The sequence below is a fragment of the Syngnathoides biaculeatus genome, chromosome 15 (genome assembly GCF_019802595.1).
Source record: "Syngnathoides biaculeatus isolate LvHL_M chromosome 15, ASM1980259v1, whole genome shotgun sequence".
NCBI classification, from domain to species: Eukaryota; Metazoa; Chordata; class Actinopteri; order Syngnathiformes; family Syngnathidae; genus Syngnathoides; species Syngnathoides biaculeatus.
Window position 1 is genome coordinate 17,702,636 of NC_084654.1, and position 27,053 is coordinate 17,729,688.

At 42.1% G+C, this 27,053-nt stretch overlaps 3 protein-coding genes across 7 annotated transcripts in view; 2 read left to right on the forward strand and 1 right to left on the reverse strand.

Moving 5' to 3' along the window:
- LOC133513012 (tryptophan--tRNA ligase, cytoplasmic-like) overlaps positions 1–6,946 on the forward strand; it is a 78,331-nt gene extending 71,385 nt beyond the window's left edge. Inside the window, exons 1-11 of one of the 2 annotated variants that reach the window (XM_061843217.1) lie at positions 108–225; positions 463–577; positions 1,077–1,293; positions 2,223–2,331; positions 2,471–2,590; positions 3,726–3,908; positions 3,986–4,086; positions 5,109–5,221; positions 6,137–6,310; positions 6,380–6,520; positions 6,616–6,946. In XM_061843217.1, the coding sequence (XP_061699201.1) occupies positions 470–577; positions 1,077–1,293; positions 2,223–2,331; positions 2,471–2,590; positions 3,726–3,908; positions 3,986–4,086; positions 5,109–5,221; positions 6,137–6,310; positions 6,380–6,520; positions 6,616–6,774 (1,425 nt within the window). In that variant the 5' untranslated portion in view covers positions 108–225; positions 463–469 and the 3' untranslated portion in view covers positions 6,775–6,946. Of the gene's footprint in view, positions 1–107; positions 226–461; positions 578–1,076; positions 1,294–2,222; positions 2,332–2,470; positions 2,591–3,725; positions 3,909–3,985; positions 4,087–5,108; positions 5,222–6,136; positions 6,311–6,379; positions 6,521–6,615 lie in introns of those variants that run through there. The other variant, XM_061843218.1, reaches the window with a different exon arrangement.
- Positions 6,375–27,053, reverse strand: part of fancm (FA complementation group M) — a 66,202-nt gene continuing 45,523 nt past the window's right edge. The window contains exons 19-28 of one of the 4 annotated variants that reach the window (XM_061843208.1): positions 25,997–26,103; positions 25,344–25,729; positions 24,522–24,609; positions 23,924–24,248; positions 22,043–22,340; positions 21,816–21,939; positions 10,556–10,790; positions 9,981–10,081; positions 9,437–9,487; positions 6,375–6,502 (exon numbers count right to left, since the gene is read on the reverse strand). In XM_061843208.1, coding sequence (XP_061699192.1) covers positions 9,990–10,081; positions 10,556–10,790; positions 21,816–21,939; positions 22,043–22,340; positions 23,924–24,248; positions 24,522–24,609; positions 25,344–25,729; positions 25,997–26,103 — 1,655 coding nt within the window. In that variant the 3' untranslated portion in view covers positions 6,375–6,502; positions 9,437–9,487; positions 9,981–9,989. Of the gene's footprint in view, positions 6,503–9,436; positions 9,488–9,980; positions 10,082–10,241; positions 10,403–10,555; positions 10,791–21,815; positions 21,940–22,042; positions 22,341–23,923; positions 24,249–24,521; positions 24,610–25,343; positions 25,730–25,996; positions 26,104–27,053 lie in introns of those variants that run through there. The other 3 variants (XM_061843211.1, XM_061843209.1, XM_061843210.1) reach the window with 3 other exon arrangements.
- Positions 10,735–20,491, forward strand: LOC133513014 (mitochondrial basic amino acids transporter-like). The gene is made up of 4 exons (XM_061843221.1): positions 10,735–11,114; positions 12,852–12,895; positions 16,361–16,444; positions 17,420–20,491. The coding sequence occupies exons 1-4, from the start codon at positions 11,081–11,083 to the stop codon at positions 18,188–18,190; spliced, it is 933 nt and encodes a 310-aa protein (XP_061699205.1). The 5' UTR covers positions 10,735–11,080; the 3' UTR covers positions 18,191–20,491.

The following is a 27,053-nucleotide window of genomic DNA, read 5'->3' on the forward strand; positions in this document are numbered from 1 at the left end:
TTTATATTGAATCACATATGAAAGACGGAAACCACTTTTGTTATCATTGCAAAGCTGTTTATTATCAAATATGTTTCCCCAAAGACAAATACACTCGTGAATCGACAAGCGGACACTTTAAGCGACTACATTTTTCTCGGGAAGACTTTCATCCGAGCACCAACTCGCTCTTATGCTGATGCAAGTTCAATGAGTGAGCTGTCATTTGGTGTAGGCTAATACACGGTATGTGCACGGACAAATAAATTGACAATTTCTCTTATTTTTTATTGAGACGTGATATAGTGATAGGAACTTATCTACATAGTAGCGGGCCAAATCTTGGCTGATAACTCGCATGGGAATCTCCTTTTCCCGTGTTACAGTACTACCAGCCTAACACATAAATGCATACTCATTTGTAATTTTTAATTAATGATTGTTGCTGCTGTTCATGTTATGATTTCTCCGTGTTTTGCCCAGTGTCGAGATGACAGATTGTCAAGGGGATGCTGCGAGAAGTCCAATGGAGCTCTATGAGGAACTGGCAGCACAGGGGGACAAAGTGAGGGTCTTAAAAGCTGCTAAAGCTGAGAAGGTAGGTGTCCAGAAACCCAAATATCTCATATGTAGCTTTTATCAATGAGTGTATAAATCTGTTTTATCGTAATTATTCCTTATAACATGGGAATGGAGGGGAGTGGAGTGATTTGCAGGTCTACCTTTCAGTTCTGGGGTTGTAGGTACGAATCTCTGCTTACTTGTTCCTCTGGACTCTTGCCTAGTTTTTCTGCGGTTACTCTGGGTTCCTCCTACATTCCAAAAACATGCATATTACGTTAATTCAAGACTTTAGGCGTGGAAGTGTGTGTATGGTTGTCAGGAATTCACTGGTGACCAGTACTGACTGCAGCCCACCTCTCAGCTTGGACTGGCTTCAGCTTATTTATTAAATAACTTGGTCATTCAAGCAGCAAAAGTTTTAAGATGAGATGCATTAAATACACTAAGAAACAAACTGCATGTAATGCACACTTTAAATGCAATGCTATTACTATTTATGTCATTATTGGTGTAAATATTGCTGTTTTTCCCAGGCTGAGATTGAAAGCGCAGTGAAGTCCCTGCTCAAATTGAAAGTGGACTACAAACAAGTGACGGGCCAGGACTACAAAGCAGGATGCCCGCCGTCCGAAAACTCACTCACCTCAGAAAATGGCCTTGCAGCAGATGGCAACAATGGTGACGATGAAGTTAACCCCTGGAATGTGTCAACGAACAACGCCAAGGGCGTTGATTATGACAAACTCATCGGTGAGATTAAGTTTGCTGTAGTTGTTGGGGGGAAAAATAATTGATTGGATGATAAAAACACGTAATAGGGCCACAGTAAAAAGAAAAGCAAATTGAAAAAATGTCATACAGTTAAGACAATAGTTAGAATTATGAAAATCTAATAATAATAAATCGAATAATGGGGGGAGAAGCTATAATGCGATTAGTCATTTTATAAAAAAAAATTCACATTACAAAATACATATATTTTTTTCAAAGACCAAAGCTGTAATATTCTGTGAAAAAATAGCAATTTTGAAAAGAATGAAATCCAAATGTTATGAGAAAAAGCCACAATATTGAGAATAAAGTCGTGATGTGTGACTTCACGAGAATAAAGTAATTATTTTAAAAAAAGAATACAATTCATTTCAGTACATTTATATGAGAGAAAAAAAGTCAAAATGTACCAAAATAAATGTACTATTGCAAAAAAAAGTTCAAGACTGACATTGTGTTATCATGATTTCTCATGTTTATTTTACAAGTCACATTGTGAGAAAAAGTTGCAATTTGAGGAAAAAAATATTTGTAATCTATGTAACAAAAAGTTGTAATATTACAAAAAAAAAACTGGATAATTTTAGTTGTACTTTGAGGGGGAAAAAGTAATTTGAAATGAAGTCTTCATGTTGAAAAAAAAAAACATTTTACAAGAATGAAGCAGTCATTGTATTATAATAAATATTATTTGAAGATGTTTTCAAATCACACTTTAGCATATAATATTTTTAATGTCTTCTAATGTACAGTCTTTCTTCCCTCCTAATATAACAAATTTCCACGTAACATTATGAGATTCTCATATAATGATGTGATTTTACAGTATGTGAGCTTGCTTCAGTGTCTTTTGTGCACACCTGACCGCTGCTGATTATCCCCTTGATGCTGTCTTCTATATTTTTTAGTGCGCTTTGGCAGCAGTAAAATCGACCAAGTGTTGGTAGATAGAATAGAGAAAGTCACAGGGCAGAAACCTCACCACTTTCTCCGTCGAGGAATCTTCTTCTCACACAGGTCAGTCGGCCTTTGACACACACACGCACACACTGCCTGTATGGAGTAAATAGACAGACTCGGTGCATCGTCCATTGAAGGAAAACTAAAAGCCAAGTTGAGCAAAATGTGTTATTCCTCTGCTGTGCTGTATTTGCAGAGACATGCATCAAGTGCTGGACACGTACGAGAAGCACAAGTCTTTCTTCCTGTACACTGGCAGAGGACCCTCATCGCAGGCCATGCATGTTGGGCACCTCATCCCCTTTATCTTCACCAAGTGAGTTGAGCGGCACATTCACTTCAGCAAAGACCGGGTTGCAATATCTCCTTGGAAACATACAAAAAAAAAAAAGGTCTGCAGTTAAACCAACGGCAGTCCACTCCAATGTTTATCCCATAGGAAATCATCCATCCATCCATGCATTTTCTTAGCCGGTTATCCTCACAAGGGTCGCGGGGAGTCCTGGAGCCTATCCCAGCTGTCAACGGGCAGGAGGCGGGGTACACCCTGAACTGGTTGCCAGCCAATCGCAGGGCACACAGAGACAAACAGCCGCACTCACAATCACACCTCGGGCCAATTTAGAATGTCCAAATAATGTTGCATGGTTTGAGGATGTGGGAGGAAACCGGAGAGCCCAGAGAAAACCCACACAGGCAGGGGAAGAACATGCAAATTCCACAGAACCCAGGACCTCAGAACTGTGTGGCCAGTTTTAATACTTTGGCTTATTTTAACATAGCAACAACAAGGTAGCATGAATAGGGCTGGTGGGGAAAAAACACAGCCACAGCAGATACACAGTAGCAACATGGTAACACAACACTAACGGCCGGTTAAAAAAAAAAAAAAACACACCTAAATTACTGAGACGCAGCACAAACACGCTAGCACAGCGCTAACGCTAGCGCTAACAGGGGCGGTTAAAAAAAAACTATACTGGTAAAAGTCACTTCCTCAGCACATATATTCCAATGGTCTCACGCTTACCTTTTACCCTCGAGTGCCCCCTTGCGGTTGTTAGAAAAAATGCACAAATTAGCCGCATCACCCGCAGGATTGAAAGCGTGTGGAAAAAAGTCACGGTTTATAGGCCGGAAATTCTGGTACTCGAGCCAGATTGCTAGCTCCCACCATTACTGCAAATACTACTCGGTCACGAAATTCAATGCTGTTGCTTCCTATAGAAGATGATTGAATTGACACTACTGTTGCTAACCAATTGCTTTTACTTCACTCGAGCAGCGGCGTATCTGAAGTTTGTCGATCTCATCTTTTGGCTCACAACACAGAGCAAAATAATTGAACAAGAAACTGGTCATAATTGGGAAGACTTGTAAGTGGGGGCAATTTATAGACGAAGTAGCAATGCAAATTGAATATTGAATAAGTGGCGACATCTGCGCTGCAGATGGCTGCAGGATGTGTTCGACATCCCCTTAGTGGTCCAGCTCACGGACGACGAGAAGTACCTGTGGAAGGACCTGACGCTGGAGCAGTGCCACCAGTTCGCCGTGGAGAACGCCAAGGACATCATCGCGTGCGGTTTCGACGTCGACAAGACCTTCATCTTCTCCGACCTCGACTATATGGGGTTGGTATCGGTTGAATGACGGTCACCTTGTCTCGGCATGATTTCCTTCACTGATGTGTTTTTTCTTGTGCCCGCAGTGCGTCGCCGCAGTTCTACAGGAATGTGGTGAAGATCCAAAAACATGTGACATTCAACCAAGTCAAAGGCATCTTCGGCTTTACGGACAGCGACTGCATCGGTAAGGAAACTAGCACCAGAAGAAAAAAAAACCCAAAACAATTACAGTGGTACCATCATTTGTCCATGGCTGACTATGATCAAAACAGATGAGAAATAATTTAATAATCATCAATCATTTTCCGGCCTACAAGCCGTGATTTTTTTCACACGCTTTCAATCCTGCGGATTATGGGGTGATGCGGCTGTTTTGTGCGTTTTTTCCAACGGCCGCAAGGGGGCACTCGAGCAGAAAAGGTAAAAGTGAGACCGGTGGAATATATGTGGCAAGGAAGTGACTTTTACCGGTCCTGCCGTGTTAGCGCTGCGCCAGCATGTTATTGCCGTGTCTCAATGATTTTTACCGGTATGGTTTTTTTTTTTAACCGGCCCTGTTAGCGCGGCACTAGAGTCAGTGTTAAACTCAATGTGTACCGTCTTTCTTTGTAAATATCTCACTCAAGCACAAAAGGTACGAGTGAGACCGGAATATATGTGCCGAGGAAGTGACTTTTACCGGTCATGTTATTGCTACGCTAGAGTTAGCACTGTGTTAGCGTGTTGCTGCTGTGTTACTGGCGTGTCTCTGTGATTTGTACCGGTGATTATTATTTTTTTTTTAACCTGCCCTGTCAGTGCCACGTTAGCGTTAGTAACAAGCTTGCGTTAGCGCCGCTCTTGCGTTAAACTCTTTCTGCGCACAATCTTTCTATGTAAATATCTCATGTTTCAATGTTGGCACTTGTGGCTTTTACACAGCTGCGGGGTATGTATGTACTATTACCAAATGGTATTTCCTTTACAAATGTACTGGGTGAGGCTTATAACCAGGTGCGCTCTGTAGGACGGGAATTACGGTACTCAAATTAGTCTTTAGTATGTGTGTGTACTCAAACTAGTTCTTGCCTCAATTGCTTCAGGACGCAGTTAGTCAATCAAATGGAGTGAATCTTTAACAAATCAGTTACTATGACTATCCTGAGTTTTTAGTAATATTGTCTAAAAGTTAATTTTACCATGCCTCTCTGCATCTTCTCTACGCAGGAAAGATCAGCTTCCCGGCCATCCAGGCAGCCCCTTCCTTCAGTAACTCTTTTCCACACATCTTTGGAGACAAAAAGGACATTCAGTGTCTCATTCCCTGTGCTATAGACCAGGTCAGCAACAAACACAGTGGCACCTTGAGATACAAGTGACCCGGCATAGGAGCGGTTTGATATTCGAGCTAACTTTTAGATGTGTTGTCGTGTGGCAGTCAAGTCAACACACTTCACAATAAGCAGAACTTTAGCAAACAGTGAATAATTATTTTAATAAGAGGCTTCAAGCTGTTTGACACTCCCAGTTGATGTTTACTGTCAAACTAATAATAAAACAGACAAGTACACATTTAAAACTACCACATTGCTTTACCTCATAACGTCAAGTAGCTTAATCCTAGCAAACATTCCAAAATTCCAAAGGACTACCGAATAGTATTTGTTATGATTTGATAACCCCTTTCAGCAACAGATGCACTAACAGTGTACCAACACAAATAGGCTGATAATTGAACGGTGCAGGAATATTTTCTTTATCCTCTGCAAATAATTAATTTTACCGCAGCTTCTGAGGAGCTGTTACAGTCTCCATTTATATCAGTATGTCTGTGTTACACTGTTCCTAAGGTGTCAGAAGTGTGCGCACCAGAAGCAGCACCACAATGTCCTATGAATTGGAGCAACAAAAAAAAGTGAAAAAAAAATGCTTAATTCTTTGTTTTATTATACAGTATATTTGTGTGTGTGTATGTATATATATATATATATATATATATATATATATATAATATGTTTTTTTTTTTTTTTTTACCAAATTCAATGCTATAGAATTCTCATTGTCTCATAAAAATTGTTGGGAAGCTGGAATGGATTTTCCCATTTTCATTCCTTTCATGGAGAAAGATGATTTACGATGTGAGTGGTTTGACTTGTGTTTTCACAGAACAAATTAAACTTGTATCTCAAGGCAACACTAATTCTATGACGATGAATTATTTTTTTGTTCCCACTGGACACCCCTCGCCCGCGCAGGACCCCTACTTCCGAATGACCCGCGACGTGGCCCCGAGGATCGGCTACCCCAAGCCAGCCCTGCTGCACTCCACTTTCTTCCCCGCCCTGCAGGGGGCGCAGACCAAGATGAGCGCCAGCGATGCCAATTCTTCCATCTTTCTCACCGACACACCGAAACAGATCAAGAACAAGGTACGTAAAAAAAAAATAGAGGGAACATTGATCCTAACAATCTTAACTTTTGATTGTGGTTGCTCACAGATCAACAAGTATGCATTTTCGGGGGGGAAAGACACTGTGGAGGAGCACCGGAAGTACGGCGGTAACGTAGAAGTGGACGTCTCCTTCATGTATTTGACCTTCTTCTTGGAAGACGATGATAAGCTGGAGAAGATCAGACAGGTGAGTTTGAACGCGACACACCGATGACCAAAAGGTTTGAACTCCATTTTCTGTGTCTGTCCTCGAACTTAGTACACACTTGTGCTTGTGCCTAGGACTACGCAAGCGGCGCTCTCCTAACCGGAGAACTTAAGAAGATGTTGATTGAAACGCTGCAGCCAATTATCGCCGAGCATCAGGAGCGACGCAAGCAAGTGACAGACGAGACAGTCAAGCGGTTCATGACGCCCCGGCCTTTGAATTTTAACCTCTAGCTTGCAGCTTGATGAACAACAACAAATGCATCTTGATCAAAACTCATGAAAAAAATGAAGAGCGGTTTCTATCAGGGGTGGGGAAAAATGTTGGTGTCCTTTACTGGAAGGAAGAATTGAAAACTGGGATGTGTGATTCTAAAGTGTAAATTAAACTAATGTCTCACTTCAACGTGTATTTTATGGTGCAAGTGTTCTCAGAATATTGTTTGTAACATTTTTATGTTATCAGTCATAAAATACCCCCAAATAGCAATATTGACCTTTGGGGTTCAATTTCAGGATGAGCCTAAAGTGTACTGATACATAATATACAAGTGTACAAACTAATTCCTGGCCTACAGAGCGCAGCTGGTTACAAGCCTCATTGAGTACATTTGTAAAGGAAATACCATTTGGTCCATTCATACGCTGCAGCTGTGTAAAACCCGCAAGTGCCAGCATTGAAACACACGTTGAAACACAAGATATTTACAAAGACGGTACACAGAAAGACCTTAACGCTAGAGCGGCACCAACACTAACAGGGCCGGTTAAAATAAAACTTACTGGTACATATCACTGAGACACACCAGTAACACAACAGCAACACGCTAGCGCAGCACTAACAGGGCCGGTAAAAGTCACTTCCTCTGCACATATATTCCACCGGTCTCACAATTACTTCTTCCGCCGAGTGCCCCCTTGCGGTCGTTAGAAAAAATCCGCCGCATAAACCGCAGGGTTGAAAGCGTGTGAAAAAAGTTGCGGCTTGTAGGCCAGAAATTACGGTAATTTTATTTTGTTGAAATATTTGGATGCACATGTCCAATTGTGCAATATTTCTTTTTGGACAAGTTGCTGTTGTTGAACAAGGATCTTAACCGCAAAATTGTCAGGACATCCAATTTTATGCCTTTCTGTGACTCTTCCAGTCATCGATTTTAGCCATTCGGCTCCTTGTGAAAGAACAGCAGCTTGTGCAAACCGTAACGAAACATTGAACAATTGGATGTGGATTCAAAAGTTTACAGTAGGCCAACTTAAAATTGTCTGGAATGTTTAAAGGTGCATTCAGAAATTTCAGTCAAAACCAAATCTTCATTTTTTTGGGAGTTGTATTTCCTCAACGTCAATGGCTTACTCCAGCACGCTGAATCATGTAGCCAACAACAAGGGATGGAATTCAATTCATTGCTTTCTGTATACTTGTGCTAAAGTTTTTTTTTTTTTTTGTTCTTTTTTTTTTTTTTTACTTGAAAGGTTACACATTGCCGATTAAAAAAAACAAAACTATGCCATCTCCTCAATGTTCAGTGGTGGTCACAGACATTTTACCACGATCCTGCAGGAAAACAACTGCAAATGATTATAATAAATATGGCAGAAATCCACTTGGCAAGTTTTTCTTTTGTACACAGTTATACCCTTTTCGATGGCAGCTCGCGTTAATGGCGAGTACTTTAATCCGGTGGTGCAGCTGAGAATTGAACCGGCAAAATGTGTCTGCAAACATGGTCAACTGATGAACGCCGGCTCGTCTCTAAATAAATGTGAATATTGATAAGAAACATGTAAACATGCATTGCATGTGAGTATAAGAGCCATATTATTTTTTTAATTACGAGTCAGTTCCCTGAATAAATTTGTATTTTTCATTTTAGTTTCACACCGGAGTTGACCCACTCACAAATGGTTCTTTATCATTTTACACATTTTTGATTTTCATAAAACCACAACTTTTTCCTCAAATTATCTAATTTTCTAAAACTGCTTGTAAAAATTGAGTTTTTTGTCTTAAAATATTACAACTCTTAATAAAAGTTGCTGTTTTTATGATCGTTAATATAAAGTTACAACTTCATTCACTCATTCATTAATTCATATTCAATTCATAATAATATTACAAACTTATCCAGTCTCGATGAGACTTTTTTTGTAATATGACTACTAATGTAAAATTTTATTTGAGTTTTTTTAAACTATCTTAAAATGGAGATTTTACCGTCATAAAATTGTAAATATTTTTACTTTTCAAATTTTGATTTTTGTCATATTTTTCTTTTCCCAATTCATTTTTTTACTTAAGCATAAAAACATTACATTTGTGATGTTTTTGATTTTTTTTTCCTCTAAAATTAAGATTTTATGCACATATTACATTCTTTTAACATTGTCGTAAAATTGACTTGTTTTTTTGAGAAAAAAAAAACGTATTACTATTTTTTTTATCTTTCTTCAATGCCAGGCTTTTTTTCTTTTTTTTTTTCATTATATCCTTGTAATTTCTTTTTTTCTCTCCTAAAATTGAGACTTAATTCTTGTCATTTTATTTTCAATTTGAAATTCTGACTTTTCATAATGCTATGACAATTAGTTCGATTTTTTTTCATGATTAAGCGTTATTCTCTTCGTATTTTGTTGAAAAATTATCTTTTTTCGATTCTAAACGTTACACTTTCCATTAAATTCTGATTCTTTGTTCCGCAACACAACCGACTAGCAACTAGTAGCGTGACGACTCAAAGTTCAGGCTGGGGAAGCCAGGGAACAGTGCCAAGACATAGTGATCTTTAAATATTTAGCCTTTAAATATTTAGTCCAACACCGTCCCAGTGAGCCATTTCCAGATAAGAAAACTCTAAAGATTGACCCGACAGCAAGAACCTTGGTGTACACTCACCAGACACTACATTAGGTACAGTCGTCACACAGGCTGCCAGTGGGGACGGAACTGTTGTGCATCACAATGACAAACAAAAACAATAAAAATATATATGAAAAGATTGATTTCAGTCACATCTTTTCATGAAAACCACAAAGCTGAATAGACTGGTAAAGCCAACACAAACCCCAGTTGCCTATCATAAAAGTGTTTTTAAAAAAAATACATGAAAAACTAAAATAAGCTAAAAAAAAAATAAGGGCAAAATGTGTTTTGAAAAAAACATGTTTTTGTAAAGACTTTTTTTTCAGGGTGGAAATGTGCAGCTCTTCTAGGTTGTTGAAAACCAATGATTCTTGCTGACTTCTACTGACAAGTTAAACAAAATACATTTTTCAAAAATGAATCAAAAATACACACATGTATATACATATATATGCTTGTATTTGGTATAATGAATGATATAAAACTTACAAAATGCTATTCCATTATATGTCTTATATTAATCCAATTAAAATAAATATCAAATGAAAATTGAATAATGAAAAAGCACCAGCCTCACAGTTCGGACTCAAATTCTGACCCCCTCCTCTTGTGTGGAGTTTGCATGTTCATTCCGTGCCTGCGCGGTTTTTCTCTGGGCAATCCGGTTCCTCCCATATCCTAAAAACATGGATGGAAGGTTAATTGAAAAGCCAGCAGCCAGGTCGGCATTGCAAACAACAATCTCGTCTAATTTGCCATAACTGCATAAATAAAAGGTTGGTTGAATGACTGAATGAAAGACAGGTCTGGACAGTTGCCATGTGTGTCTAGTACTCACAGTTGTCTACAAATTCTCGATTTTGTGAGACATTCAGATAGTGGTCTGGCATCATTTTGCTGAAAAAAAGCCTGGATGTCCCTGAAAAAGACGTCGCTTGGATGGCAGCATGTGTGGCTAATAAAATTATATGTATCTTCCAGGAGTAATGACTGTGTCCACTAAAATGACAGGACAAATGTAATTATATATCTAATAGTTACAAAGCCCAATCTCTAATTGATTATATTACAATTTTTTAATTGAGTTTTGCTCCATTATATCTAAAGAGTATTGCAACCAAGGTGTGCACCCATATTTGAACCCGTGCCCACCATTGCACCGCTTATAGTGTCCCGATGACGTCCGCAGCGATAACAATGTTGATTCTTGGACGGCGCTCGCGATTCGAAGTCGGGCGGACGCTGCTCGCCGGCCGCAGCCAATGCGACCGAGGGGCGGCCGGTGCTGGCCAGGGGAGTTGCCTTGCTCCCGGACACACGATTGGACCGCCTTAAAAAGGACAAACACGCGTCGGCGTTTGCACTCCCGGCGTCCGCCTCCCCCTCCCTTGGAGACACAGAAATAGAAAAGATAGTGGACGGCAAACTTAAAACGTTTAGTCCGCCTCGAAAGACTTTTTTTTTTAAACCCATTTTCTCTAGCGTAGCTCCAGTATCACCGAGACGAGGACAGAGCTAGCTGAGCCGGAGGAGGGGTAGGGGGGGGTCTACCCGTGTGTCAATCGCTCGAGTTCAGCCGGAAACACGGTTCGTAGCAAAAGTAAAAGTTGTACAATAGCTTTAACGTCGACTGAACGTGACGAATTGAACCCCAAAAAAGTTGGACGTTCAAGGGGAATGGCACTCGACTTCGCCGCGGGCTGCGTGGGAGGTAAGCAAAGAAAGAGGCGCGGTGCGGGGCGGGCTGCTAGCCAAACCGTGCCACTGCCGCTAGCCTGCCACGCGAGGGGAGTTCGCAGATTTATGCTAACCGTGCGAGCTTTGCCCGACACCGACAACCAAATGTTCAACTCACGCCTTGAGATATACGTTATTGTACAATAATAACAACGATGCCAGGTCAAATTACTCGCGAGGCTAATTCGTAAAAAGCTACGTTTGTCGAATGACTCCGGGGTTACATTCCTAAACTGTCACTCCTCACATTAGCACATCCTTGTAATTTTTGAGTCATAATTTATGTCAAGCGGTGACGGGAAATAACAAGGCACAGCTGCTTACTTTACTTATTTAAGTAGATTTTTCAGATACTCAATTGCTGTGACTCAGACATTTGGTTTAGTCTCTCCTTGAGCAATTGTTTTTCCAGACTTGTTCTGCAAACCTTTGAAAATCTGTGAAAATCAAACTTGTGTTTCTCTCTTATCATGCACACGCATATGGGGGAGTTGATTCTCTTGTTTTGGGGGGAAAAAAAAAACACCCATTTGCTGTTTTTTGTGCTCAAGCTAAGGCAATAGCCATCTGTCACTGTGTCAAGGAACGGTTATAGTGAATTGAGGAGTTTCATAGACTTACGTAATGATTAGCTGCTATGTTGTGGCATGTATAGGACAGGACAGTATATTTTTAGGCAACGTCATCGCTATTTGCTGCAGGCTCGCCCCCTACCCCCCCGCATAAGCAGTGGTTTCCCGTATCAGTGCTTTCTCCTCAGTTTGTCAAAATAGGCTTACTTTTTTCCACATTAAAAAAAATATACATGTAAACAGAGAGGTTAACTCGACAGCTATTGATATCTTGGGGTCCTTACAAAATAGAAACCTGTACGATAGAACGTTGATGATGCCCAAAAAAAAAAACAAAACATGGTATTCGTCATCTATGACTCAGTTTTAGAGAATTGACTTTGTTGGCTACAAGAATGATTATTGGGTAATATATTGTCTTGTGCCAGTGTAGAAACCACCAGCTGTTGGCGTTTAAAAATTCTCTTACGTGAAAAATGTCATACAAGTTGTATTTTTTCATGTATCATTACGCAATTTATAATTCTCTGACAAAAGGTCTGAATGTTGGAAAAGCTATGGGAACACATTATTAGAATGGCATGTCCAGTAATTAAAAGAGAAAAACTGTTTTCTGAGTTATATGTGGTACCGTGATTCCTGGCCTACAGAGTGCACCTGGTTATAAGCCTCACCCAGTACATTTGTAAAGGAAATACCATTTAGTACATACATACGCCGCAGTTGTGTAAAAGCCGCAAGTGCCCACATTGAAACACGAAATATTTACAAAAAAGACGGTAAACCGAGAGTTTAACGCTAGCACTGCGCTAACAGGGCCGGTTTAAAAAAAAAAAAAAAACATAAAAATCACTGAGACACGGCAGGAACACACTAGCACAGCGCTTACAGGGCCGGACCAATTTTTTTTTATCATAAAAAGTATTGTATGTAAGTGATGTGGAAAAAAATGTACTTTTTTTTTAGTTGACTACATGTTAAGGTTTGTACTTTCTCCCCAGCCAGTTTGTCCAAACTCATTTTTTAAATTACATTTATTAACTGGGAATGACTGAAACGCTTTCTCACATGTATTGCAATCAAACATTGGTTAGTACTAATAATGAACTCTCCGGAATTTTGTTTTTTGTTGTTTCCAGGTGCTGCTGGTGTTTTGGTAGGACATCCGTTTGACACAGTAAAGGTGGGTGTGTCATCCGTAGGGTGAGGCCAAATTATACTTCAAGGTTGGTCTGTCGTGTACGCATCACTGTGGATCTGAATACCTCCAAATGCAATCATACGCATCGACAGCCTCAACTAACGTCAACGAATGTTTTGTAAAACGATCCCTATTTGTACATCTTCAGAAACACACAATTGTCTAGCGTAAATAGCAAAGAAGATACATTGTTTGTTTATCTGCTGCAACATTTCCTGTAGCAAGGAAGTAGTAGTAATAGTATTCTGAATGAAATTAAGTACAGGGCTGGGTGATTAAATAGTTGTTCTTTTTTTTAGTTCTTATTTTTCGTGGCTATCGCAGTTCAAAGACCGTCCCCACCGACGTACATTGCAATAACTGTGGTTCACATAATGCGGCTGAACTGCCACACACGGTCCAGAAACTACTTTTTATGTGTGGCCCGACTACATTACCTGCAATTCAACATATGAAGGGGATGGAAACGTCGCAGGTATAAGCTAATGGCGTATCGAAAACCCTTTCACAGCAATCCGCGTCTTTCTTAAAAATTGCACTTTTGTGGCACAATAAAGAAAAAAAAATACTCAGTACAATATGCAGTATGTGGTGCCTCAATGTTTTTATTTTTTCCTGATAAGAACATCAGGGGTCGCATGTTTTTTTTTTTTTTTTTTTTTTGCAGGGAGTTGGCATGTGTGAGGGTCATTTGGTGAGTGCGAATCGCTGACCGCAAGTTGTTTGCCATGCTCCAGTTTAGTCACGTGCGCCAGGCCTAACAACATGGCTGCAAACAGAGAGGAGCTTGTTTCCAGGCGTCGTGGAGTCGGTGTCTCCAGCTTAGTTATTTGGTCACTATATTAAGTGAAAATATCAACCCTCTATGAATTAAACCCATAAGAAATAATGGAAATTGTCTTAGTCCGTTCCTGTTTCTGTCTAAAACTGTCACCATCAACTGAGCAGGTAATGTTTTGAGTAAGAAGTGGAAAGACAAACAGGCCACTTTGTGAGAAAACAAAATTCGACAAATATATGTTTGTCAAATTAACTGTGTAATCGACCATTAATTGCATTTCTCATTGAATTACCGTAATTCCTGGCCGACAGAGCGCACCTGGTTATAAGCCTCACCCATTACATTTGTAAAGGAAATACCATTTGGTACATACATACGCCGCAGCCGTGTAAAAGCCGCAAGTGCCCACATTGAAACCGACATTGAAACATGAGATATTTACAAAGAAAAACGATACACACAGAGTTTAATGCTAGCGCCGCCGCGCTAACGCTAGCACCTCTGCGCTAACACTGGCGCCGCTGCGCTAATAGGGCCAGTTAAAAAAAAAAAGCACTGAGACACGGCAGTAACATGCTAGTGCAGCGCTCACTGGGCCGGACCGGTAAAAGTCACTTCCTCGGCACATATATTCCGCCGGTCTCACTCTTCCCGTTTTCGCTCGAGTGCCCCCTTGCGCCTGTTATAAAAAAATGCACAAATTAGCCGCATGACCGTGTAAACCGCAGGGTTGAAAGCGTGTGAAAAAAGTTGCTGCTTATGGGCCGGAAATGATGGTATTAAGCAGCCATTAAGTGTCATTTTCTCTTTTTTATGGTTATTATAATACTTTTTGCCTCTGCCATCACCGGTACCACACTCTGTAGTGACATCAAAAATGGTCTCAAGATGTCAAAGCAACATTTAGTATTGAACGGCAAATATTAAGGTCTCCCAAAAGCAAGTGAGTTTTTCAGAGATTAACAGAAGATGGGTTAGTCCAAGGAAAAAAAAAAAAAAACAAATGGGGCCTGAATGAAGAACTGCAAATATGCACTCTCGTCTTAAAAAGTCAGAGTACAAGTTAAGCCTGCATATTTCAAAGGTTGTGTTTTCGTGACACCAAATTTTCGTGCGCTTCGGGAAACAAAGGCGTACAAAGCCAGCCTCGAGTACATATTTACAGTTATGTCTGATGTGGTTGGATGAACGGGCATCGTCTGCGTGGTTGGTGTTTGGCTTTTCTTGTGTATTTTGCTATGAATATGTATGCGTGGGGACATGCTGGAGGAGAAGGAGGAGGAGGAGGAGGAGGGCGGGGGCTGTCTTTAACAGCAACAGTGTCACTGTTTTGTAGATGAGAGAGAGAAATAAACAACCTCTCGACGGAATTGGGACCTAGTAAGTAAAGTCAAGGTCTTTCTTTCTCTCCCTCTCTGTCAGGGGTGTCCAAACTTTTTCCTCCGAGGGCCGCATGCAAAAAAGTGGAACGATACAATAAAGGGCCACTTTGACATTCTTCAACTTTAATTCATTAAATGCGTCAAAACGATCCATCAAGCAATGTAGTATTTTTATTTGCTGAATATTAGTTATTTTTAAGAGACTGGTACATCACAGATTTCTGTTAGTGGCAAATATTGAATGATTTTTTTTTAGGATTTTGAGGTGGACTGGATTCAGAACCAAAATAAAAGTAAAGTTCATCCGAGCATCATTTATGTAATATGTTCACAAATCAGAAAGTAGGTGAAATTATTTTTGCTTCTGGAGCTGAATTAACCTTATGCACGGAGCGTGTTATGAAGAGAAATGTTGTTACGATTTTAGATGTAAATATTTAATATGCAGCGCCACGGTGGTTCAGCTGCTAAAGTGTTGGCCTCACTGTTCTGAGGACCTGGGTTCAATCCCAGACCTGCCTGTGTGGAGTTTGCATGTTCTCCCCGTGCCTGCGTGGGTTTCCTCCGGGCACTCCGGTTTCCTCCCACATTTCTAAAAGCATCCAACATTAATTGGACACTCTAAATTGCCCCTAGGTGTGATTGTGGGTATGGCTGTTTGTCTCTATGTGCCCTGCGATTGGCTGGCATTCAGTCCAGGGTGTACCCCGCCTCCTGCCCGTTGACAGCTGGGATAGGCTCCAGCACTGCGCAGGACCCTCGTGAGGATAAGCGGTGAAGAAAATGGATGGATGGATGGATATTTTATATGCAGCTTTGGATATGTAGAAAATCTCTTGACACCCGTGTCACTTACCAAGGCAGGCCCCGCCTTTTAAATAGATTTGTACTAAATGCCACAGATACTACATTAGAACAATAAGGCTGGTGACCTCACAGGTACTGATTGGTTGATCATGCAAAATCAAATTTCAATTTGTTCATTATATTAATAAATAATTGGTAGATTACTGGATTCAAAATTTTTTTTTTTACTATTTCCTGCGGGCCAGTAAAACCTCCCGGGCCGCAGTTTGGACACCCCTGCCCTTTGTCCTGTCTTAAGATGTACACAACTTGTTTAAAAGAAAAAAGAAAAACACATAATAAATCTTAACTTTGCACGTATGTATTTTTTGTATTTATTTTTTTTTTACTCTGATTGCCTGCTCGTTTTCTCTTTTTTTACATTGCGGTGACGTGACATCACGATCACGACGCTAACACGAGTCTGCCGGTCCTCAGGTGCGTCTCCAGGTTCAAAATGCAGACAAGCCTCTCTACCGTGGCACATATCACTGCTTCCAGTCCATCATACGCCAGGAGTCGGTAAGCCTGCCTCGAAACGTTTGAATTCCAAGCCTTCCATTTTGCCTGCCGGTCCACCCGCGTTGCTAATTTAGGAGTCGGGTTACAATGTCGCGAGCCACGTCAGCTAACGCGAGGGGGCGTGGGGGGGGGGGCGTTGACGTTTTAAAGGGGCGGAAATGCACCGCTGGAACCTCATTCCTCAGAGGGCTAAATTTAAGCTTTGGACGTCACGCCGCGGTCGAAGCTACACGTAGAATCGGCTCAGCACACGTCCAGCGCATTTGACTGCGTTGATGTTCATATCATCCATCTGAAGTCACCACTTTTGGATCCGCAATGGGGATTTAAAAACAAACACATTAGAGCAGCACTCTATGAACGGCGTTGAAAATGATTAAAATCGTTTTGTTTGTGTAATGGTTAGTGAAGCAGTTACTCATTATGCAAGTTTACTTTTAGGGCTATCGTTTACTCTTTTACTTTTAAACTCCTCGTAGAACATTTCCCCGAAATATAAATGGCTTACAGATGTGATTTTGAAAAAAAAAAAAATGCACCAGAAGTATTGATGTAGATGCGTCGAACTCTCGCTCTCATTTGAGATCCATGACTTCAACTTAGTCGGAAAAAAATAGTAAAGTTCAATTTTCATATAGAGCGACGGTTATTTTATTGCATTCTTGATCAAAAAATGTAAGTTATTGGTAATAAAAGAGTGAAGTTACTTTCCACAGTCCTTATTCCTTTTCAAAATGGTGGAATTAACCAAACAATTTGGTACAATTTTTATTTTTAATTGATTTGAGTAGTTATTTTTTCCCCCTTCGTTTAAGCACAGGGCTACCGTTTAAAATACGTTACATTGGCTTAAAACGTTAAATATATTTTTTCAGAATATGCTTTAAGCTAAGAATTTTTTTTAAGATGGTGCGTAGATGTTCTTACCAGGTCAAGACCGCCTCGAATGTCAACCCACTTGCCATTGTTCTGCAGACGTTGGGTTTGTACAAAGGACTGGGCTCTCCAATGATGGGCCTGACCTTCATCAACGCCATCGTCTTCGGCGTGCAGGGCAACGCCATGCGCAAGCTGGGTCGCGACACGCCGCTCAACCAGTTCCTGGCGGGAGCCTCGGCGGGCGCCATCCAGTGTGTCATCTGCTGTCCAATGGAGCTGGCCAAGACCCGCATGCAGATGCAAGGCACCGGGGAGAAGAAGTCCAAGAGGAAGATGTACAAGAACTCTTTGGACTGCCTGCTGAGAATTTACAACAAAGAAGGCATCCGCGGCATCAACCGCGGCATGGTGACGACGCTCCTCCGCGAGACCCCGGGATTCGGCGTCTACTTCCTGGCGTACGACGTGCTGACTCGCCACCTGGGCTGTGAGCCGGAGGACCCGTATTTGATCCCCAAGCTGCTGTTCGCCGGCGGCATGTCCGGCATCGCCTCCTGGATCTCCACCTACCCCGTGGACGTCATCAAGTCCCGACTGCAGGCGGACGGCGTGGGCGGCGTGCAGCGCTACGGCGGCATCGTTGACTGCGTGCGGCAGAGCGTGCGCAAAGAGGGATGGAGGGTGTTCACGCGTGGTCTCACCTCCACGCTGCTTCGGGCTTTCCCGGTCAACGCCACCACCTTCGCCACCGTGACTCTGTTCCTGCTGTACATGCGAAAGGATGACGAATGTGTTCTGAAGGGCCCGGAGCCGCAGGCCGTGCCCATGCAGCCGCTGCAGCCTCAGGCTCAAGCCACCAGCATCTGAGCTCAGAAAAGTGATTGTACTGTAGGTACATATCACACAGGCGTCGTATTTAATAATTACATAGGGAGATGAAATGGCATTTGTACATTTATTTTTCAATGTTCTTTTTTTTTTTAATGCTCATTAAGGAATAGCCCCAGTGTGGTTACAGGTGTTACGGTATTGCACAGAAATGTGTTGAAAGGCTTCGGCGCCTCATCTGTTGCGATGCATATCTTAAGTTAGATTCATTTTGTGGCGTCAAACCATCAGCTTTTTTTTTGTTCTTCGCTCCACATTTCACTTTTGCCAATTTACTCTTAACGGTTACACGAGTTGGGGGACTCGAGTAAAACTGAAGTTTCCAATTTTAAGTTTTCGGACTAACAAGAGACTTGACTTTAAATAATGAAATACATGAGATCTGAAAAATCACCAATTTCAAGAAATGTGACTCTACGGAGCCCTTAAAAAAACAAAACTGGTTTCTCATTACAATGAGAAAGATACTCATTGCAATGAGTAATTTACTCATTGTAATGAGTAGCTGACTTACTCATGAGTAAATTACTCATTACAATGAGTGTCGAAAAACTGCTACCTATGGGTCGTAGCTTATTTACCTGCTTCCTGAATAAGGGTCTTTTATGCGTGCACACATGCAATGGACTAGTTACTCATTACAATGAGAAAGTTTCTCATTAAAATGAGAAACCAGTTTTTTTTTTTTTTTTTCCCCCAATGTCCCTTGAGGGGCTCCGTATCACTCAGAAGAGACTCATAAAAAATTATTTAGCAAGCTAAGCTACACCCCATTAGGAAGCTTCAACATACATTGAGATGTGTTTATGTGGACATGAAGATATGACAAATGAGGTTTTATTGCAGTGGTAACTGATGGGTAAAATTTAAATATGAAGCAAAAATACCCAAATACCTTTTCTAAACTTTTGAATGTACGTCCAACTGTTAACTGTTTCTATACTTTCCGCATGACATTTTTCCTTAACAAGGAATGTGTGACTCTTCAAGTTTTTCTAAATCTCTCCTAATGACACTCAAAAGTCAGTGGCCACCTCCCGTTTGAAGCCTTGTGATGGTGAAGAATTTGGTAGCTGTCATGAAAAAGATGATGAAGAGGACAGATTCATGCATTCATCTTTCATTCACGTGGCCCGATTGGCTGGCAACCACAGCCGCGTATCCTCACAAGGGTCATGGGAGCGGTGGAGCCTAGCCTAGCTATGTTCAAGCAGGACGCAGGGTACAACCTGAACTGGTTGCCAGCCAGTTGGAGGGCACAAACAACCATTTGGACTCACATTCACACCTACGACCAGTTGAAAGTCTTCAATTAAAACTCTACAAAGATGGGGTGGGATTTGAACCCCGGTTCTCAGAACTTTGAGGCAGACGCTTTAACCAGTCGTCTCAATGTGACGCCTCAAGGATTGTATGTTTGGTAAAATTAGGAAATTGGGATTCTTGGTTAGTAACTCAGGCAACTACAACTTTATCCGTCACGGACATTTTAAAACCCACCGACAGGAAGAAAATTAACTTCACGGTTTACCTGGTCAAACATGAACTATATTTTCTGTTCGTTATGTGTTTAATTGAGAATAAAATAAAGTGATAGACAGGATGGAGGCTGGTTTTGGAACCGAGAAGAACCCCATTGTGAATGTTTCTATATCTACCTAACAAGAGCCCAGATATGGAGTGCCATGTGGCTCATCTGTGTGAATATTATGATGTTCAGGATTGTATGACCCAAATTATGTCTTTCCGAAGTTATGTCTTGACTTGCCTCATTTTTTGCAACAGTAGCTGGAAACTTTAGGACTCCTGACTCCCAGCTCTGATGGTTACAAATACTGTACATACATGTAAATATTACATTTGTTTTCCTGAGGTTACAGCTGTGTCATTGTAAGTGTACAGTATTTCTTTATCCTCCATTTTACGACAGTGGAACTACCAAAGTTCAACATAGTCCACATCGTGACACTGGTTGACTGAGTTCCCAAATGGTGCAAACAACAATTTAAAAAAAAAAAAAAAAAATTCCATCACTCATCCTGAGGTAGCATTACAAAAAAAAAAGCCAAAGAGAAAGCAGGCAAATTAAAAACCTGGTTTTCAGTTTCGCCTGAGCTGGAGTCGAGGGTGTGTTGGACTTTGGAGGTTCCACCTAATCGTGCTAGACCATCACCGTCCCCTGCTGCGATGTAAATTCCAAACAAAATGGCTGATGCAGAGAATGTGTAATGGTGGTCTCGAATCTTAAAAAAAATGAAATAAATGAGCTATTCTACAATACTTGGAGCCTAATGATTGCAAAGCACGTATCAAAGCAATGTGCCGATGAAATTGACTTATTTTTGCACTCTTCTCGCAGTCGATTATTTATGCCCCCTTTGGATCCATCTACTCTTAGTCGATTGTGCTAAATTGCTGTCGTTTATTTAATTGAGCACCAGAAAAATGCAGACCATTTCCTGTCGAATGGCTTTTTTGTTTTTTTGTATGACGGGCTTTAGCACAACGCTCTCGCTCCACGATAAAATGACGCAGGGGTACCCAAATAGCCCATCGACCCATATCCAAAATTTTCACCAAACCGGCTCCCAAGAGCGTAGACCGAAACGACGAGGACAGTTTGACGGGCGAACCGCGGATGTGGACTCGGGACATCCTCGCAAGCGACAAGCAGAACGAGGCTTCTGAAATCTGCCGGTGAGACCCAAAACTCGCCGCCGGGAGCCTTAGTAAAAGACAGCATTCCAACAACAACCAGAAACTACATGTTAGGAACAAGACCAGTTGTCAAGATGCCAGTCGGAAAGAGTGGAATGAGGCAGGAGTCACAGCTTCAAATCCTACCACATTTAGACACAACCGTGAGATGGGTTACAACTGTCGGGTTCTTCTGAGAACTTCTGAGCCCAAGCCAACGTAGGCTGAGGAAATGTCTCAACTGGGCCAAAGAGATGAACGACTGGACTGTTGGCCAGTGGTCCAAGTCCTCTTTTCCAAAGAAAGTAAAGTGTCCCTTTCATTCAGAACTCAAGGTCCAATTGTTTGGAGGAAGGCTGGTTAAGGACAGAACCCAAGATGGTTGAGCTCTCGTGTGAAATATCCAGTTAGTGATGATTTGGGCCCCAATGTTCAGTGCAGCACCCTGCCCATAACGCCAGAAGCACCAAAACCTGGTTCGATGCCCATGCCGTCACAATGCTTGACTGGCCAGCCGACTCCCCAGATCTTAACCCCATTGAACATCTACCACTGGAAATGACACACTAGTATGAATTGGATTTCAAAAACACAAATCATACTGTTGTGTACACAAATAAAAGTTTTTAATAGAGTTCTTTAACATTGATTTTTACACTCTGATGCCTGTAAACATAATTTTCTTTCTGACAAACAATTCATTTCAGTGCCATATCGTGAATTCCTAGTCTGCATGTTACGCAGCGAAGCAAACGGAGGTTCCTCCGTTTGTTGTGCAAATGGGTTGATCTTATAGCTTGATGAAGCTCGTGGTGCTGACAACTGATCCGTTTGAGTAAAAAAGCAGCAATTGTAGCTAAATAAAGAAAATAAATTGCAGCAATTAGACTCTTAGAGTTTGCGTTACCGTCTCGCGCGGGTTGCCTGCGTTTTCCACGAGGGAGGTGTCGCAATTGTATCGGAGGAAGTGGTAGACCTGCTCGGCCCTGGCTGCGCTCATGCCGCCTCCTTGCGCTATGCTTTCAACCGAGCTGTGCACACAATAGTCATAAGTTTATTACAAGTTTATTAGGGTTCATTTATATTTTCACATACAAATTGTCTTTGCACGCAGCGTTTTTCCAAATTTATTACCTGTTGATGAACTGGGCGACGCAACCGAAGTGGCGGCTCAGGTTAAGCGCGTGGACGTAGTTGACGGCGGGGATGCTCAAGTAGAGCTGCAGGGCCTGCTGCCAGCGCTGGCCGCTCACTTCCGAGGAGGGCGGTGCGAACGCCTGCCCCTTGCGCCGCTCCAGTTGCGCCAGCTCGACCAGCAGGGCGGCGCTCTGCGCGGGGTCGTCGCTCCACAGCAGGCGCACGCCGATCCGCACCAATGCCACCAGGGTGCTGTCGTAGCAGTGGGTGCGCTGGAAAGGACGGGATGCATCACCTGGAACACGCACGCAGTCAAATTGGATCATTTCTACCGGAGCACCTGAAAAGCACCAGGGATGAGAATGACCACTTTGGGAAAAACACTGAAAATATCTGCGTTCGGGGGGGGGTTCAAAGGTGGGTGCGCCCCCCCCTTTGGGGATGAATTTTTTTTTTTATAAAACACACTGTTGAATGGTGACATCTGGTGACTTCTGACAGTGTAAATACAGGGCAATCAAAACATTTTGAAAACTTAAAATATGAGTCCAAACAACCAAAATAATTTTGCCAAACTTCAGACATAAAATGTAGAGTGAGTGAAATTGATATCAAATAGGGTACTGCACTTACAAGTTATACTTCAGAAATAAATAAATATAAGAGATCATGAAATATAAAAGTGAGTGATAAAATCCCTAACGCATTAACAGTTGTCAATTATCTAATATTTGGGAAATTTACGTCCAACTTACCTTTGTGTTTCCTGGTTTGGATATGCTCCTGGATATTTTTTGCTCCTCGGCTCCCATAATTGATCATATTGGAACACAGAGTGCACGGCGCTTTGCCGGGAGTGTCCACTTTTTGCACGCGTTCGGTTAGCGTTTTGGTTCCTATCTGCACGGTTACACTTTTTTTAAGCCATGCCCATCTGAAACAATTTCTTTACCCCGTGGTTTTTATCAATTTCCCTGGCATGATCTTCATTTTTCGCTCCAAAACCTTCGCCATACTGGCAAACGTGCAGACCGCTCGATAACATATGCACACGTATGTCTATAAATTATAACTACGCCGTAGTAAACAGAATGCTTCTCTATGAAATGTTAACATCAGAGTGAAAATACCACCAAAATGCTGCTGGAAATTGGAATGTTGTTTTTATTACAAACAGATAACAATGCCGTAAGCCACAGATGTCAAACTCAAGGCCCGGGGGCCAGATTCGGCTTGCCACATGATTTTATGTGGCCCGCGGAGCCAAATCTAGAGTGTCAATTTGCGTGATTCGCACAAAATTTGTCCCAAAATTGTCATTATCATAAATGATGAACTTGAGATTTTACAAGCATTTTTGTGTTACCAGTTGAAAAACACATTCCCCCTGATTTCTGATTTCAAAACGAGTTGATAAATTGATGATGTAAATATGATGATATTTTTCTCGTTTCACAGTCACTACGCCCCTCTGAGGGAAGCCGGAACATCAATGTGGCCCACGAGAAAAATAAGTTTGACACCCCATGACGTAAATAGATAGCAATGCCGTTTTCCGCTATCACAGCTGTGACTGATTTCACGACGAGCGTTGCCGATAGATGCTGGCGGCCGGTCTTGATCAACCCCCCCCCCCCCCAAAAAAAAAAAAAAAAAAATTCGCAATGGATTTACACGTTTCACAAAAACGACATTTTCAGCTGAAAAAACTCGGAATTCCGCGAATCCACGGAAAATTGTCATCCCTGCTTTTTCTGAGATAATCCATCAACGTCACACGTGCAGCATATCAAGATACTGACTGGACTGGATGATTATCGCGCGGGTGGGCCTGGTGCAGTTTTCTTGTAATGGGTATAGTACGAAATTTCGACTGACCTGGCTTGGTTCTGTCTTTCTCCACAATGAAACAAACGCGCTCAAAGCGCTCCTGCAAGCTGCTCACTCTCTCCGCCAGCCGCTTGCGGTTCTGCAGGGACGCCAGCTCCGACTCGGGGTGCCTCTCCACGGCCGTGCGGGCGCTGACAATGAAGTAGCCGCCGTCCAACGAGCACACGTGGACGGTGGCGCCGTGGCGCTGGCGCAGGCCGGTCACAAGTTCCACGCCGCCGGCGAGGCAGCGACTGTCCACGACGATGCACACCGGACTCTCCGCGACGGACGGGCCGGCTCCGTCAGGATCCGGGATGGTGGTCGGAGGTTCCTGGACGTAACCCACATTCATTTTATTGTCTTAAACCGGTGACATGTAATGACGATAAAGTGGAATCTAATCTGTGAGCAATATGGCCAATTTGATAGTCATTATAAAATACAAAGGAATTGTCTTTTTTGTGTATTCACTCTATGTCACAGGTTAAATATTATTTTGAAATATTGCCTGTACAGAAAGTTTCCATTATTCCTTATGATAAAGTTGTTTTAAAATTTGAACTATCTGGATGTTATTTTATTTCAGATTTTTTTGGGGGGGTACCTGAGGCTGTTTCTTAGCATGTGAGTCTGACGTGTCAAAATCCAGCTGGTCAGAAAGTGCATGTTGATTTTCTATCCTCTGGCGACACCTGCCGGACGGAGCACACATTACTTTCTTTCTTTTGGCTTGTGGGAATCCGCTGTCCTCCATAACTTCACCAGATATCGTTGATTCCATTCAAAACTTTGTTGCCAAGCAAGACAGCAGCACATGCCAAACCAAGTAAACAGTCTTATCAGATGTATTAAATTGTGGAACAAATGAAGTTCAAGTATGTGAGGTCATGCCACATTATCGTGCGTGTCTATGTTTGTGCCCCGTGAGTCTGTTTTTCTGTTTCTTCACACATCTCAGACTAAAAAGTGCTAAAACGATTGTTAAAGTGCTTTAAACTACCAATCAAAAAATAAAGCAGGGGGAAAAAGGTAATAATATGTCACCAAACCATTCATTTCTATTGCATTTTCTCTCAGTCGCAGGTGAGGATAAGCCTAGCTGACAGAGTCGCCAGTCAATCGCAGTAATAAACTATTTATAGAAAAGCATTTTTAATGTATTCAGACTTCAATCAGGTTGTAATTCATTGTGCTCATATTGGATCTTATTACATTTGATCTATGAGGGGCGAGTCACCAACTAATCACAGGGCCCAGATATTGACAATCATGGGTTTGTACAAGCCCAGGGAAAATATGAAAAACTCCACACAGGAAGGCTGGAGATCAGATTCAAACCTGGAAACTCTTGACTGTAAAGCCGTTCTATCCACTTCAGCACTGTGCTGACCTGTGACCTTACATCACAGATTCGTTATTCGGTTACCTCTCTTGTTGCTGTTCTTCCCTCAGTCTCCTGCTGAGCAATGACACCTCGGAAGTGACGGAAGAGGATGATGTTTTCTGTTGATTTGATGTGTCCGAAACATCTGCCTGCTCCTCATCTTCGCTTGAATCTACCAAGCGGAGAACCCGACCACGCTTGTTCCTCGGCTTGGCTCGACATCCTCCGGGAGTGCCGTTTTTTGCTCTGGCTTTGCGCAAGAAGACATGGCGTCGCGTGGCGTATTGCCGCCTGCCGTCCACGTACGAGTCTTCCGGCATCAGCACCAAGTCTTCTTCAGAGCTCTCCTCTTCCTCCTTTTCCTCCTCCTCCTCTTGGCTTCCCACCACAAAACTGTCCTCTTTGTAGCTTTCGTCCTGCTCGGGCACCTGCAAACCAAAGTGGGGGCAGATAGTGTCATCTGTCTCTTCATCACTTGCAAGTAACCTTCTGTACAGATGCTACAAAGTTTCTGTATTTCAATGAAAATGGCTGTCATGGTGGGAAACCTCAAATTATATAAATGCCTTAAATGTGTATATTGTCATTGCGAAGTGGTAACAGCGTCCAAGAGGAAGTGTCAAACAATCTTGAGAAATGTCTGCGTGTCTACCACATTTGCATAGTTTCCCAAAGAAACCTGAAGGTTGTCCTACCTGGGAGAAGATGTCAGTGTTGTGACGGTTTCTGTAAGACATTTTAAACCTTCCACGGAGAGTCGGGCTCCTTAAAGACTTCAAGTATATCCCCTGCATCTCGGACTCTGATGGATAAAAAAAAAACAAAAAAAACGGGAGCATAAGAGTGTAACAAGACAGTGACGACAAAAAAAAAAAAAAAAAAAATCTGAGAGGAAATTTAGAGTAGCGAGAAAAAGGAGCACAAAAGCAAAGTGGAGATTTGGGAATCGTTTGAACCAACGAAAACGGAGGAATAAAAAAAATTGCTTGACCTGCGGTGGTTTACATCTACAGGTTTAAGAAACCAAATTCAAAGGGGTCATACTCCATCAATCCATTTTCTTAGCCGCTTATCCTCACAAGGGTCGCGGGGAGTCCCGGAGCTTATTCCAGCTGTCAACGGGCAGGAGGAGGGGTACACCCTGAACTGGTTGCCAGCCAAATCGCAGGGCACAGGGGACATACTGTATTATGTGAAATTAACATTTTAACTTAATATTTGGGTCTCTGGAAAACCTGCCCAACTATTAATCGTGAATTTAAATAAGTAAATTTAAATGGCTATATTATAATATTTCTGAAAATGCGTCTGTGGACAGGCGGCACGGTGGATCAGCTGGTCAAGCGTCGGCCTTACAGTTCTGAGGTCCCGGGTTCGATCCCGGACCCGCCTGTGTGGAGTTTGCATGTTCTCCCCGTGCCTGCGTGGTTTTCCTCCGTGCTCTCCGGTTTCCTCCCACATCCCAAAAACATGCAACAATCATTGGACGCTCCAAATTGCCCCTAGGTGCGATTGTGAGTGTGACTGTTTGTCTCTATGTGCCTTGCGATTGGGTAGCAACCAGTTCAGGGTGTAACCCGCCTCCTTCTGGAATAAGCTCCGGGGCTCCCCGCATCCCTCGTGAGGATAAGCGGCAAAGAAAATGGATGGATGAGCATCTGTGAACAAGGCATTCTAAATTTCACGTTTGTGCTCTCAATTTCGTATTTGTGTTTGATAATGTGCCCGCTTCATGCGCCACAAATATAGATT

Excerpts from the sequence above, each read along its gene's own strand:
- LOC133513014 (XM_061843221.1), top strand. The coding sequence starts at position 11,081 with ATGGCACTCGACTTCGCCGCGGGCTGCGTGGGAG. Across the intron at positions 11,115-12,851 it reads CGCCGCGGGCTGCGTGGGAG|GTGCTGCTGGTGTTTTGGTA; the intron begins GTAAGCAAAGAA and ends TGTTGTTTCCAG. Across the intron at positions 12,896-16,360 it reads ATCCGTTTGACACAGTAAAG|GTGCGTCTCCAGGTTCAAAA; the intron begins GTGGGTGTGTCA and ends GCCGGTCCTCAG.